The 14847-nt window shown below is 39.0% G+C and overlaps 1 protein-coding gene across 2 annotated transcripts in view; it reads left to right on the top strand.

Moving 5' to 3' along the window:
* Positions 1 to 14847, top strand: part of nhlrc2 (NHL repeat containing 2) — a 53780-nt gene that overhangs the window by 15067 nt on the left and 23866 nt on the right. For both annotated transcript variants that reach the window (XM_062975707.1, XM_003223439.4), the window contains exons 3-5: positions 4174 to 4629; positions 6354 to 6475; positions 7316 to 7445. In XM_062975707.1, the coding sequence (XP_062831777.1) occupies positions 4174 to 4629; positions 6354 to 6475; positions 7316 to 7445 (708 nt within the window). The remainder of the gene's footprint in view (positions 1 to 4173; positions 4630 to 6353; positions 6476 to 7315; positions 7446 to 14847) is intronic.

Below are 14847 nucleotides of genomic sequence, written 5' to 3'. Positions count from 1 at the left end.
GCCCAGAGATACTCTATCCTTTTCTTATGCTGTTGTTCAAATCTAAATCATCCTCTGCAAATTATTATTCGTTTTCTACCCAAAAGGATTGCTAGCTATTTTGCAATGGTTTTAGAAGGGATTAAGAAAAAAGATATTTACATTTTAACATAAAAATTTGATTTGATCTTTACTATTACTAATTTGATTTGATTCTTTGTACTGTTAAAATTAAAATTTCATAAAATGCCTTTAAATTTTAAAATTTCAGTCTCCAAGGAAAGTAACTCATGGGACATTGATATTATAGATAGCATCTTTATTGCTATAAAAATTTCCTGGCAATTCAAAATGATATCAAGAGACCATTTTGACAGTGACGCCATGTGGATTAGGTAGATACTAATCTTGGATCAACAAGCCTGAGTCATTTTTACAGTAGTGACAGTGCACTTCTATATATAGTTATATATATAATAAAAGTGAAATCGGAGTATGTATCAGCGTTTTGATTGGCCTGGCGGAATATGTGCTCGCGTTTTGATTGGCCGCCACTATCCCAGGCCACTGAGACCAACAGGAATGACGGATCTGCACCAAACTTGGCACACTTCATCTCCACGATGCACTTTATGACCTGCTGCCATTTGGGGGAGGATGGACCACAGATGATGGGATTTGCAGTACTTTCAAACACTTTAACTCCCACAGACTACTGCAATGCCCACCAATGATAGAAATGGACCAAACTTGGCACACAGAACTCCTGTCGACCCCTTTACATCCTGATGTATATTGGGGCAGGATGGACCAAGGGTGATGGAATTTGCAGTACCTTCCCTCACTTCTTGAGACCACAGCAACTGCCACAAATCACACAACTGAACCAAACCAGGCACACATATCCCAAATGACACACTTCACATGCTGCAGCAGTTTGACGGAGGGTGGACCAAGGATTATGGGATTTGCAGTACATTCATCCAATTCACCTCCCACAAACCACTGTGATGCCCATGAATGACAAAACTGTATCAAACTTGACACGCAGGTGCAGGGTAGCCCACTTTACATCCTGGTGCAGTTTGGGGAAAGAGGGACCGTGGATGAGGGGACTTACAATATCTTCAGTCACTTCCTGGGACTACTGTGACCCCCACCAATGACTGATCAAGACCAAACTTGGCACATAGAGCCACCATGGCCCACTCTACATCTTGGTGAGATTTGAAAGAGCTTGGACCTTGGATGATGGGACTTGCAGTATATTCATTCACTTCCTGAGACCACTGTCACCCCCATCAGTCTCATCAAGACCAAACTTCAAACAGAGAACACCCATGACTCACTCTACACCCAGGTGCAGTTTGGAGGATGATGGACCATGGACGATGGGACTTCCAATACCTTCACTCACTTCCTGAGAGCACCGCGACCCACACAAATGACTGATCAAGACCAAACATGGTACATGGAGCCCTCATGACCTATTCTACATACTGGCTCTGTTTGGAGGGGGATGGACACTGGACGATGGGACTTGCATATGAGAGTTGGAGCTCACCCGCACCCACTGAACCCAGCTGACATTGGATATAGGCTACACTTGGAACACAGGCAAACAGTGCCTTTCTCAAATGACCCGGGCATCGCCGGGTCTCCAAGCTAGTATATAATAAAAGTCAATGTTTGTTTGCGAGTATGTGGCAGCGTTCTGATTGGCTCCCACTTTCACAGACAACTGTGACCGCCACGAATGACGGACCTGGCCCAAACTTGGCACACATAACCCCCATGACCCATTTTATGTCCTGGTGCCGTTTGGGGGATGATGGGCCATGGAGGATGGGATTTGCAGTACTTTTAATTGCTTTACCTTCCACAGACCACTGCGATGCCCACCAGTCACGTAACTGGACAAAACTTGGCACGCAGAACTTCCATGACCCCCTTTATATCCTGGGGCAGTTTGGGGAAGGACAGACCAAGAATTATGGGACTTCCAGTACCTTCACCCACTTCTAGAGTCCACTGCAACTGCCACGAATCACAGAACAGACCCAAACTTGGCACACATATCCCAAATGACACACTTCACATGCTGCAGCAGTTTGGGGGAGGATGGACCAAGGATTATGGGATTTGCAGTACTTTCAAACACTTTGTCTCTGACAGACCACTGTTACTCTAATGACGGATTAGGACCAAACTTCGCACACAGAACCCCCATGACCCATTTTATCTCCTGGTGCCATTTGGTGCAGGCTGGACAATGGATGATGGGATTTGCAGTAGTTTCAAATGCTTCAGCTCCCACACACCACTGTGGTGCTCACCTGTGATGGATCTGGACCACATTTGGCACACAGAGCCCCTGTGACCCCCTTTACATCCTGGTGCCAATTGGAGGAGGATGGACCAATGATTATGGGATTTACATACAGTACCTTCCCTTGATTCACCTCCCACAGACCACTGAGACGCGCATGACTGAAACAACTACACCAATTTTGGCACACAGATGCTATGTACCCCACTTTACACCCTGATGTGGTGTGGGGGAGGACGGACCATGGATGATGGGATCTGCAGTACTTTCAAATGTTTTCCCTTCCGCTGTCCACTGTTACTCTATCCAATGACGCATCATAACCATACTTCACACATATGCCCCACATGACCCTCCTGCAGTTTGAGGGTCAACAGACCAAGGATGATGGGATTTACAGTACCTTCACTCACTTCCTGAGACCACAGCAACCCACAACAATGACTGATAAAGACAAAACTTGCCACACATACTCCCTTTCACCCACTTTACATCCTGATGTGGTTTGGGGGACAACGGACCATGGATGATGGGATTTGCAATACCTTCACTCACTTCCTGAGATCACTGCAACTGCCACAAACGACACAACTGAACCAAACTCAGCATACATATCCCAGATGACACACTTTACACCCTGCAGCAGTTTGTGGGAGGATGGACAAAGGATTATGGGATTTGCAGTACCTTCACCCAAATTGCCTCCCACTGAAAACCCCATCAGCCACAGATCTGCACAAATGGGCCCATTCAAAATATCCAAAACAACTCAATGCCGTCTACGAATAACCCGGGCACCGCCGGGTCCCCAAGCTAGTGTATGTATATATATATATATATATATATATATATATATATATATATGGAATTGCATGTATCTAAACCAAGGGTGGGAATCATGTACAGGCAGCCCCTGAGTTACAAATATCCAATTTACAAACAACTCATTGTTAAGAACGGGGGTGAGACAAGAGGAAGTGAGAGAAATCTACCCCTCGGAAGGGAAATCCACTCCTGGAATAGTTAACATGGGGAAGAGGTGACTCCACTGAAGCTTTATCACCAATCCTTGTTTCCACAACAAGCCAAATTTTTCAAAATCCAATTATCATAGGCACAGAAAGTGAGGTGAAATCTTCTGAACAGGGGTAAAGACAGCAAAACAAACTTCACATGGGTGTTAAACCTTCCCTATGATAGCTAAACATACACACACACACACGGCTATAGTTACACTTAAAATGTATCAGTTCTGACTTACATACAAATTCAACTTAAGAACAAACCTTCAGAATCTATCATGTTCGTAATTTGGGGGTTTCCTGTAGACCTCCAGTTGCTATCAGAGTTAGTCAACATAGCCAGTGACGAGGAATGCCATTAGAGAGGAGTACCATTAGAGTTGCAGTTCAACAACATGTGGAAATGCACATGGTTCCTACTCCATTATCAACTCTCCCACAATGTGTAACAATGCACTCCATAGTTTCTTACTGCAAAGTGCAAAGAACTTAAATTGTGGCTAATATATACAATCTTTTTGATTGCTATGTACAGTACGAACCCTGTATCCACAGGGGATACATTCCTGAACTTACTGCAGATAGAAAAAATGTGGATAATAGCAAAACTTATTGAATTAATGACTTCCAATGTAGGCATGCCATAGTGCTAAAGGAACTAGGACACCTATCTAGACACTGCAAAGTCCTCCAGCACAACTTTGTGTTCAAAATCAGGTGGAAGTATATCATAAAATTGTATGGAGGACCTAGAAAATACCTAAAGAGGGTATCTTTTATCAGATGTCATATGTTATCAGATGACAAGGGTCATTGTTTCTTTTCCTTTATCTGTATTTTCAGATGGTCTCTTTGTTGTTGGAGTTCATTCAGCAAAATTTCCAAATGAAAAGATTCTGGATAACATAAAAAGTGCTGTTCTAAGATACAACATCACTCACCCTGTGGTAAATGATGCCGATGCAACTCTGTGGCATGAGCTGGAAGTGTCTTGCTGGCCAACCTTGATCATCGTTGGGCCCCGTGGGAATATGCTGTTCACTGTGGTTGGTGAAGGACAGAAGGAGAAATTGTTTCTATTTGCATCCATAGCCCTAAGGTATTACAAGGAACAAGGACAAATCAATGCTAACACAATCAGAACACGACTCTACAGAGACTCTTTGCCACCTTCACCTTTGTTGTTCCCTGGGAAGGTCACAGTGGACAGCTCAGGGGACAGATTAGTAATAGCCGATACTGGACATCATAGGATTTTGGTGGTGAAGAAAACTGGTCAGATTCTGTACACTGTTGGAGGTAAGAGTAATATAGATGGATCAGCACATGGCTTTTAAGCTAGCTCAGCAGATCCTTAATTCTGTGTTACCTGTTACAGTAGTATTAATAACTAATTTTATGTGTATGAAACATTGCTTCAGTTATTTTTTTACATCATATTGGACTGATGTTCATGGACGAGATCAATTGATCATCACCAAAATGGAAATGAAGGCACCAAAAAGGGTGAAAGTGTTTTGCCTATAATTATAGTCAAGGTAATTAGATACAAGTGCCTAGTAATAAGATTCAAAATACACGTATACCTGCTTTCTTCTTTCTGCTGCTCCCCATAAATCTTGCATCACTGTGAGTACCTCCCTGTTCTGATTTGATTATATTCCTGAATATGTGACATGGAAATACTTGAAATTTGACTTTAAAAACGTGATCCATAATCTTCCTCTTTCAGTTCCAAGTAATCCATTCCAAAAAGGATATTTCTACAGTAATGATGATGTTTCCTCTGATGTTATCATGTTGTTGAGTTAGATTCTTTCCATTCCTCCATCTGCATATATTTATTACATTCATTGCTAAACCTTACTGCAATAACTATATGTCAGAATAGTTCCAAAATCCATATCAGGGTAATGTGTTTAATGGCCAAAGCAAGGGCATTAAAATGGGTTGTTGTATGTTTTCCTGGCTATATGGCCATGTTCCAGAAGTACTCTCTCCTGACGTTTCACCCACATCTATGGCAGGCATCCTCAGAGGTTGTGAGGTATGGAGTGACTGTTTCCATGGGCCCAAACTCATGGGCTACTCTGAATTCTGGGGCAGAATTCAGAGCAACCTACAACTTGAATAACGGTTTAGCCACCACCTAGATGATTCGGCTGCCTTCTGTGCTAAGTGGTTAGTATAGACGTGCCCAAAGCCATGCTGGAATTTTTAATAATAACAATAATAAGTTTATTTATATCCCGCCTCCATCTCCCCCAAAGGGGACTCGGGGCGGCTTACAGCAAAATCAGATACAAAACAATGATGAAATAAAATATGAAACATCAAAGAACAATTATAAAAACCAATAATAATATATACACAGCAGCCGAAAAAACACAAACATCGAATTAAAAACAATGAGGTTGCAACAGTGGATAATTTTTGACAAAGCCACTGCTTTTATATTTTATTTTTATTAAAAATTATTGTATTTTCAATTTAAATATGGTTTTGGTTTCCCTTGGACTTCATTAAGCTTTTCAGGGTCTATAGGAGACCAGTAAGGAAATCGTAAATTTGCAAATTCAGGCATGGGAAACATGGCCAGGGCTTATGGCACTCCCAAGTGCCTATTCCTGACTTAAGGTACAGTTTCAGTAGGATTGCTTCACTGTTATTTGTGCTAAAATTAAATCATGAAAAATGTGCAGAATATATTCCAGTGTCAATTCTGTTTTTTAAGCAAGTATAAGTTATTTTCCTGAAACAGCAAATAGAACAGAAACAGCAAATACTGTATGCTAAATGATATAATACAGTTATAATACAAATCTCTCTAAACAACATACTGATTTTAAGAATCCTTTTAAATATTAAGAACTGCAGACTACAAAACATTGTGTCTTCGTTGAGTTTTTTTTAAAATAAAAGATTTTAGGATTACTACCAAGCTTTGTATCAGCAGTTTCAATTGTTGATCTTTTGCAAATTTTTATTCTGATGATTTGTTTGTTGTTTTCTGTTCTGTTAAGGACCAGATAGTGGAAGAAAAGATGGCACATATTCAGAAGCCACATTTAATTCACCACAGGGGGTGGCCATAAAGAACAATATTATTTATGTAGCAGATACAGAAAACCATCTGATTAGAAAGGTAAACTTTCTTAATTGGAAAAAAATTAAAGTATAATGGCTATATTTTCTTCCTAGGATCATGGACAGAAAGTGATGTCAAAGCAATTATTCAAGGACTATGCAGTGTAACTGAATGTAAAATACTGCCAAATATTTATAAATATATTTTAAAAGTATTTGGAACAGACTTATTGTTCTCTTGACATATGCTTTTAAGGCAAGTTATTAGAATCAACAATTTAGCGCTTTTCTAAAGAGAAAGGAATGTGGTAATAATGTTGTATGCTGTGATTTCTGTATTCCATTTTAAATGTTAAAATAATGATATTGTGGCTCTTCAGGATCATATGTTTTGTCTCCATTCCTTTGGAAGACATCTAGGAATATAATTTGGACTATATCCTATTTATGTTCATTTCCAGCATTTTAAACTTAAGAGGTTTTTCTGAGATCAACACACATGTTTAAATTTTTTTCTACATATAGAATATGAAGCCACATTTCTCTGTATATGCAATACAACCTCCATATGCAATGGGAATACATTCCTGGATTTCACGTGGATATGTGAAACTACAGATAACAGCAAACCCAATTAAAATGGAGGATATTTGGCCCAATAATATTATAGTTACACTGAAGGACCTAGAAAATGCCCAGAGAGGACATATTTTGCCAGATGTGGGTAAATGGAATCATGGATGCCGGTCTCGCAGATATGGATGCCATACTGTATAATACTGAGGAAATCCATAGTATCACCACAATTGCAAACAATTAATAATCAAATCTATTTTACATTATTTCCAGTTTAATATTTGTCATCAGAGAGAAAATAAAATTCTTAACTTAATTCTAGGTTGACCTGCAGTTAGAAATGGTGAGCACTGTTGCAGGAGTTGGAATACAAGGGACAGATAAGGAAGGAGGAGCCAGAGGAGACGAGCAGCCTATTAGTTCACCATGGGATGTTGCCTTTGGAACTTCAGGTATTTTTGTGAAAATTGCAGACTTCACACTTTGTATGATCCATTTAACAGTTTTCTGATTAACTTAGCCATAAAACCAGTCAGTTATAATATTTTCATATCTCAACGTGGCATCATGTGTTTTCCTAGCTTTTTAAGAAGTGTGAAACCAGGTTTGCTAACCGTTTGCAATTTGTTAATTAGCCACAAAATACAGAATGAATCTTTAAAGACCTTAATTTCTTGGTTATGAACTCTTATGTGTGTGTTTTTAAAAAACAATTGGCTGTTGTCTGAACCGGCAAATGTATGTTGTCCTTGATTTGCTTCTTTAGCAGTCTACTGTGAAAGGAGTTGGGAAAAACAACCAAGTAATGAGTAATACAAGCCACAATTTGTTTGTAATCTGCAGACATGCCAAATATGTCCCATTTCCCTCATTTTTGGACTGTATGTGATTATAGGTGGATCTACCCTTATCCCAAAGCCAATCTGGTGTGGTGTACACTGAATCAGCCCCAGGATGGTAAGAGGGAGTCCTGACCACCCTACAGTGCCTAACCCAGTTCAGCACTGCCAGACAGCCTCCCTTAGAGCCTCTCTAGTTCTTGTTGTCATGGCGCTCTGCAGGTGCAACATGGGTCCTACTGGTCACTTGGGTGGGATACCAGAGTAATGAGAGAGGGGTGAGATCAGGGATCGATCCTTTCTCTCCCTATCCCCTCTTTGTTTGCTTTGTTGCTCTGGCCAGCATCACTCCAGGTGACAACCGACTGGCAGGACCCATGTCACAGCCAGAGATTCCCATGACAAGGGAACAGGAGGTAACCGTGAGTACTGGTTGAGCCCAGACAACAAGAGATAGCCATGTAAATAGTTGCGGCCAGTGCCATCTGGGAACTGGCCCAACTGTTTACATGGGCTCAAAGTTGCAGGTTGTTTCAACTTCTCAGGCAGCAATCCACAAGTTTAGTTAAAGCTACATTAAGCAGCTTTGCTCCACATTAATCCAGATCAGCTCCATGTGTAATTTCACCACCACAGATCAGATTTGGGCACTCTTCACACTAAAGGCACATCCATAAATGACTTGAATGTTTGTTCATAGATTAAGATCTTCCATGGAGGTTCTACTCTCGGCCCCACTGGCCTCACAGGTGCAGCTGGTGGGGACGAGGGACAGGGCCTTCTCGGTGGTGGCCCCACATTGTGTAATTCCCTCCTGAGTGAGATTGGGTCAGCCCCCTCCCTCCTGACATTTAGGAGATAGCTAAAGACCTGGCTGTGGAACCAGGCGTTTGGCCCATCATAGGAATATTTAAAGTTAAAGTGAAAGTTGAAAGTGCATTGATCCCGAAGTTGAAAGTGCATTGATCCCGAACTGTTTACAGACAGTGGTATGTCTTTGTGTGATATATGATGTTATTTCATGTGATGTGATTAATAATATTTAATGTTTTATTAGGGGAGGGTCAACTTTGATGTTTTATATTGGTTTTTTTATCGAGGGCATTGAATTGTTTTTTTTAAAAAAATTTTTTATTGTTATTATTGAGAAAAAGTTACAATTATATAAACATATTCTATACATTTCCCCCTCTTTTATTTACATTCACCCCTGTGCTCCCCTTCCCCAGAGCCATCTCTTCTTCTGTAGTCCATCTCTTCTTCTGTAGTTCTTCTGTAGGGCATTGAATTGTTGCCAACACTGTGAACTGTCCTGAGTCTCCTTCGAGGTTGAGAAGGATGATATATAAATACCGCAAAAGAATAATTAAATGTGCCAAAGTGAGTTTAAAAAACCCACTTCGGTGTGGATTTAAGTTCACACACATCCCCAGAAACCCGGGCTTTCCTAAGGTTGGAGGGGGTGTCTACATGCCATCCCAATAACACTCGAGATGGCATGTAGTCACCCCAAAGCCTCCCAAAAGGACTCAGGGAGGCTTACAAAAAAAAAAGGCAAACATTCAATGCCTAAAAACAAACAATCAAGGCAAAACATAAAATAACATAAACTCAATATAAATTATAAACAACCAAAACCAAGGGTTAAACTAAATAAACATAATTGACACAAAATATCAAACCAATTAATACAAACTACATTAAAAGCATAATATAATATAACAACATCAGCTAGCTGAGGTAAATATCCCTTGTCAGGGCAGGAGTGTATGTCATATACGTGAATTCTCCTCTCCTCTGTAAGCTAGGTTGCATAGATGGGTCTTTAAAAGCTTTTTAAAGGAGAGGAGGGAGGGGGCCATTTTTAGTTCTTTAGGGAGGGAGTTCCAGAGGCGGGGAGTGGCCACGGAGAATGCCCCTCTCTTGTCCCCATCAACCACGCTTGGGGCGGGGGTGGAACCGAGAGCAGGGCCTCCGCAGACTGAAGTGCTCATGCTGGTTTATACAAAGAGATGTGATTTTTCAAATTCTGGGTCTGCACCGTTTAGGGCTTTATAGGTATTAATAACCAGTATTTTGTAATTAGCCCAGAAGCAGACCGGCAGCAAGTGGAGTTATGTTTCCAACTTTTCAGAAAGAGGCTAGTTTAGAGGCGAACCTTTCTGCATGTCTCTTCCCCCCCCCCCCCCCTTTGCTTGTTAGCTGTAGTTTATTTGCTTCCTTTAGAATCCTTTAAAAATATGTTACATACATTGTACATGGGGTCTTAACACTTTATTAATGGCTGTGTACTTTTCAACTTTCTGTACCATCCTCTTCTATTTTTACTTAGTGCTGTTGAAAGCAAGCAGTGCTAAATGAATTTTCGGTTGAAGTGTGAAATGTTCTTGATAGCAGCATTCTTTCTCAAAGGCGCAGAGCTATGACCCAGGAGCCACGCATAGTTTAAGTTTGAAAGCTTTTTGAGAAACAGTTCTATCGATTTATAAAAGTGCTAGCTAGTATACAATTGTAAGTGAACGATACTTTAATCTGCAGACAGTTGAAGAACATGGTCCTGAAGAAAAAGGGTGGGGTTTCACACTGTCTATGAGCAGACTTTCACTTGTGGTAGAGAATGGGATAATTTTTTCCATTTACCACTGGTTCATGGTCATTCATGAAAGAACAGCTTGGGGTGCACCATTGGAAGCACCTTTCTTCACCTAGAAATTTGAATCAGCCCTTCAGATTCAACCCCATTGTTTTTAAATGAATTAATAAGTTATGACAAATTTTAAACTTCAATTTTATGTCTAATTTTTGTTTGTGTATTTTATTATGTATTGTATGTAAATATGTTTTAATATGTGTATTTTATAGAGTGTTTTTAAATAATTGTGTGTTTTGATTGTTTTAACAATGTTGTAACACACCTTGAGCCGAGTAAGAAATAAAATTATTATTATTATTATTATTATTATTATTATTATTATTATTATTATTATTATTATTATATTAGGGCACTATGTGACATAAGATTGATGCTGAGTTGTGAAAGGTGAGCTATGAAGCCTGTCAAATTCTTTCCATAAAACTATTGATTGTTATTACTTAATTTCTACACAAAAAGGTTTTCACCTAGTTGGGTGATAGTAGTCTGAACTCTGATCTGTTCACTGTCATTTGTCAATGCTTTTAGCTCTACTCTATTCCCATTACAGTAGACTCTCAGTTAACTGGCACCCATAGGGATTGGTAGATACTGGATCAATGTAGTCTTTGATAGTTTGAGAATTACTATTTAAAAACTGGTATTATACCCCATAGTATACGATACCTTGGAGTGTATGGGGACCACTTTTCATTAAAAATATGCAGATGTATGAGTGTTATGCATCCCCTTAAGTTCTCAGGAGAGGAAGGAAGGGTAGTGTGATTATAGAATCTTGTCATTTGTCCACCCCAGTATTAGAGGAATATGCATGATTAAAATGGCCATGTCTGTGAGTAAATTGAGGTAAAGTTGTTTATGAAGGGATTAAAAGTTAGCTAAGCACTGGAGAGGTTTTTTTAAAAAAAATCCAGATCAGAATAAAAAAGTATAATGGTAAAAAGTCTTAACCCAGTGGTTCTCAACCTAGGGTCCCCAGATGTTTTTGGCCTAGAACTCCCAAAAATCCCAACCAGTTTACCAGCTGTTAGGATTTCTGGGAGTTGAAGACCAAAAACATCTGGGAACCCCAGGTTGAGAACCACTGTCTTAACCAAAGATCAGGCAAGTAGAGCAGCTAGGAATTTGTCCCGTTTTGGAAAAAACATTACAGTATATGATTTACTTGAAAATGAGCATATTGTCTGAAAGTAAATAAGAGTAATCTTAGATCTTGATTTAAAAGGAAAAAAAGACAGAAGAAGCATTGGGTGAACTTTTAAGAGAATATTTTGTATACCTAATTTACTTTATTAACTTTCTTACATACTTTTCATATATCTAATGAAAATGTTTCACCAATTCTTAAAATAACGAGTTATCTTTGAATATTTTATTTATTAAAACTATGTATGTTAAATACAGAATATTATTTATGGCAGGTTATATTTTACAATGAAAGAAGAAGTAATTGGAAACATTCTTTCTAGAATTTCATTTCTAGATGCATTTTATTCATTTGTTGTGTATACTCTGACTTTCAATTAAACTTCTGGCAGCTTATAAAACTTCAGAACTCAAAGCAAAGTTAAAATATACAGATGTGTATTAAAACGATAAAAACTTACAGTGGTCGGAAAGAAATAAAATAAATCAGCTTAAATTTATGTGCATGAAAAAGGAGCATTAGGTACAGAAATTCGTGGACATCAGCATAAAAATAGACACATCAAAATCTAAGTAATACTTGTGCTTAATTTGGTACCCAGAATCGTTGGAGAAGAATTGATGTGATTTAGCTTGACTTTCAAAATTGCCAGGTTGCTTTTACTGCACTATGTTATTCTCCCAATGCAAGACATTTATGGCACTTTAAAATCAAGGTGGTGTATTCTTTGTAAAATGGGGCAGTTAAGGTACTAGCTTAGTAATGCTTTAAATACCAAACTGAACTTACAGCCTCATATCACCTTCCTAAGGTGACAGAACACCTGAAGGCTTCTACCACGCTTTCCCAGTTTGGTGTTACTGAAGGTCTGCAATCATTATGGTTACATTTGCTGTGCTAGCCCAGTAAAGAACATAAGGATACAAAATGAATACCCTCTTATCCCATTCTTAGGGACCATTTCAAGACACCTATAGGTCAATTGTAACTCATTTACAGAAGAGGGAGAAGATCTGATTGGTTCTATGTCATTTGCCAGACATTTGTGCCACTGCTGTAGTAGCATTGCTACATTGTGCTATAAATGTGCCCAGCGCTACATGTATCTGATTCTTTTTGATTAATTTTCTATAAATTCAAGTTGAGTGCACTTCATTCAGCAAAGCTTCAGTAAAAGCTGAGTTTAAATAAAAAAATTATATCAGGTCATATACTGAAGGTATTGATTTTTCGTACTGATTCAACACACCACGTGATATTATGAGCTACTTTACAAAATGAGGGAGTCTAAAAAATTCAGCTATAAACAACAATGTCAAAATATGAGCAGTAGCAAAACACCTTAACCTTTAAAAATACACAAAATATATATTTTAACTTTTCCTTATGTGCTCTAATAATAAGGTAGCCTTGCAGTCTCCCAGCAAAACTGATTGCAAAGTTCCATCCTCTCATAGATCATTATAATGTCCTGAATTAAGTTCTATTAGGTTTTGCTTTTGGGAAATAAGACCTTTCTAGTTGATTGCAGTTGTGTAATTTTATATTTAGTGATTTGAAGATGACAGTGATAAGGTACAGATCTGGGGATTGTAAACAATAACCACCTTACTTAGATATCATTATTATACCTTTGCCAGGGGGAGTGTTTTTTTTAAAGAACAAATAGGAAGGAACAGTTACCTATTATTTATGTTTCGAATTGCCTTTAAAATATTTATGGTGTTTTGACAGAACTGTTTCTCTAGGAGTTCAGAGGCAATTGAAGAGAAAGACACAAACCTGTCTTCTTCTCAGGATGTAGTTTGAGATTCATTGCATAGTGCAACTGGTACTTGGTTTTGATTTAGGAAGCCCAGTTTTAAAGCTCAGCATAAAGTTCACTGTGTAGCCTTGGGAAAGTCACAATCTTTCATCCTGTCTTTCTTTGCAGATTTATTAATGCAGGTTAAATTAAAACCATATGCATCATCTTGTATTCCCTAGAGGAAAATGTGATGCAAATGTGTTGTTTCTATTGGCCTCCACCAGTCCACTGCCTGCTATTCACCTACTATATGATCCAAGCCATGAATGGATGAAAAGCCTCTGCCCTAGTTCTCAGATGGTATCTCAACTTTGTGGAATTTGAAGTGCAGCTCACATGAGAGAATGTGTTGGAAATGCAGATATCCTTTATTCATTTTTATTAGCATAGTAAAATATTTCCTACTTGAGTTTTGAAATTGTAGAGATCTCGAACAGGTTTACCTCTTCAATGAGAATTAATTCTCTTTTTCCCTTTGGTCCTAAACTCTGATCTGTTCCTTTGGGACTATTATTAGAAAGAAAATGCTCTTTTCCAGTAGGTAGGGTAGCCTGATACCAAGTACCTGAGGTCGAAGGTTGAAAGAAGAAGCCTTATTAGAATGTTTGTGTCCTGTTGATCTTAAAAACCATTTGCCTGTGTAATTAAGTATGAGTTTTGTATTCATGTTTGTTGTATCTAACTATGTGCTTGTGGTTTGGTTAGGTAGGTATGAGATGGCGGCAGCCATTTAGTGGCTCTCCTCTGAGGCAGTTGCCATGGAAATGTGGGCGGAGCCATCTGCCAAGGGGAGGAGAAGTGAAGAGTTTTTTTTAAAGTGAAGTCTCAGTCTGTGCTCTGATGAGGCACAGGGAAGATTGATTCCAGGTTGATGGGATCAAGGAGACTCAATAGTTCATTTTGAGTCGGTTTTAAATAAGTTTGGTGACTTATTTAATGTAGTCTGTGTCCTGGAAAGGCACAGAGAATCTGTGATAGTATATCATGGGGGTGACTGTGGTTTGAAGTCACTGGATAGTCCAAGTTTAAGACTTTGGGAACCAATCCCAGCTGGACTCACAGAGATCCATTGAAATAGTAGTTTAAAAGGAGCAGAGGAAGAAGTTTTAACTACTTTAAGTAAAAGAAGTGATACTTTAGAGAGTTTGATTCATCTCATTCTAGTATTGTAACTGTTAATAAGAATACCTCTAAGTGAAACATCTTTTGTAACCACCAAGCTTGTGCCTGAATAAACTTCATATTGTTCTTTCAACATCAAAGCCTCTGTCGTCTGTAGACTCCCTCAGCACAATTGCAAAAGGCCTCCCCTGAGCTATTGGGTGGTTGAGCACTTTTATAATCTAAAGGTGTCTCTCCACACAGTGGTGGCTGCATTTCCACTAATCGGTGGCAGTTATCTTTTATT

The sequence above is a fragment of the Anolis carolinensis genome, chromosome 3 (genome assembly GCF_035594765.1).
Source record: "Anolis carolinensis isolate JA03-04 chromosome 3, rAnoCar3.1.pri, whole genome shotgun sequence".
Classification (NCBI taxonomy): domain Eukaryota; kingdom Metazoa; phylum Chordata; class Lepidosauria; order Squamata; family Dactyloidae; genus Anolis; species Anolis carolinensis.
This window is presented reverse-complemented; position numbering and strand designations above follow the sequence as displayed.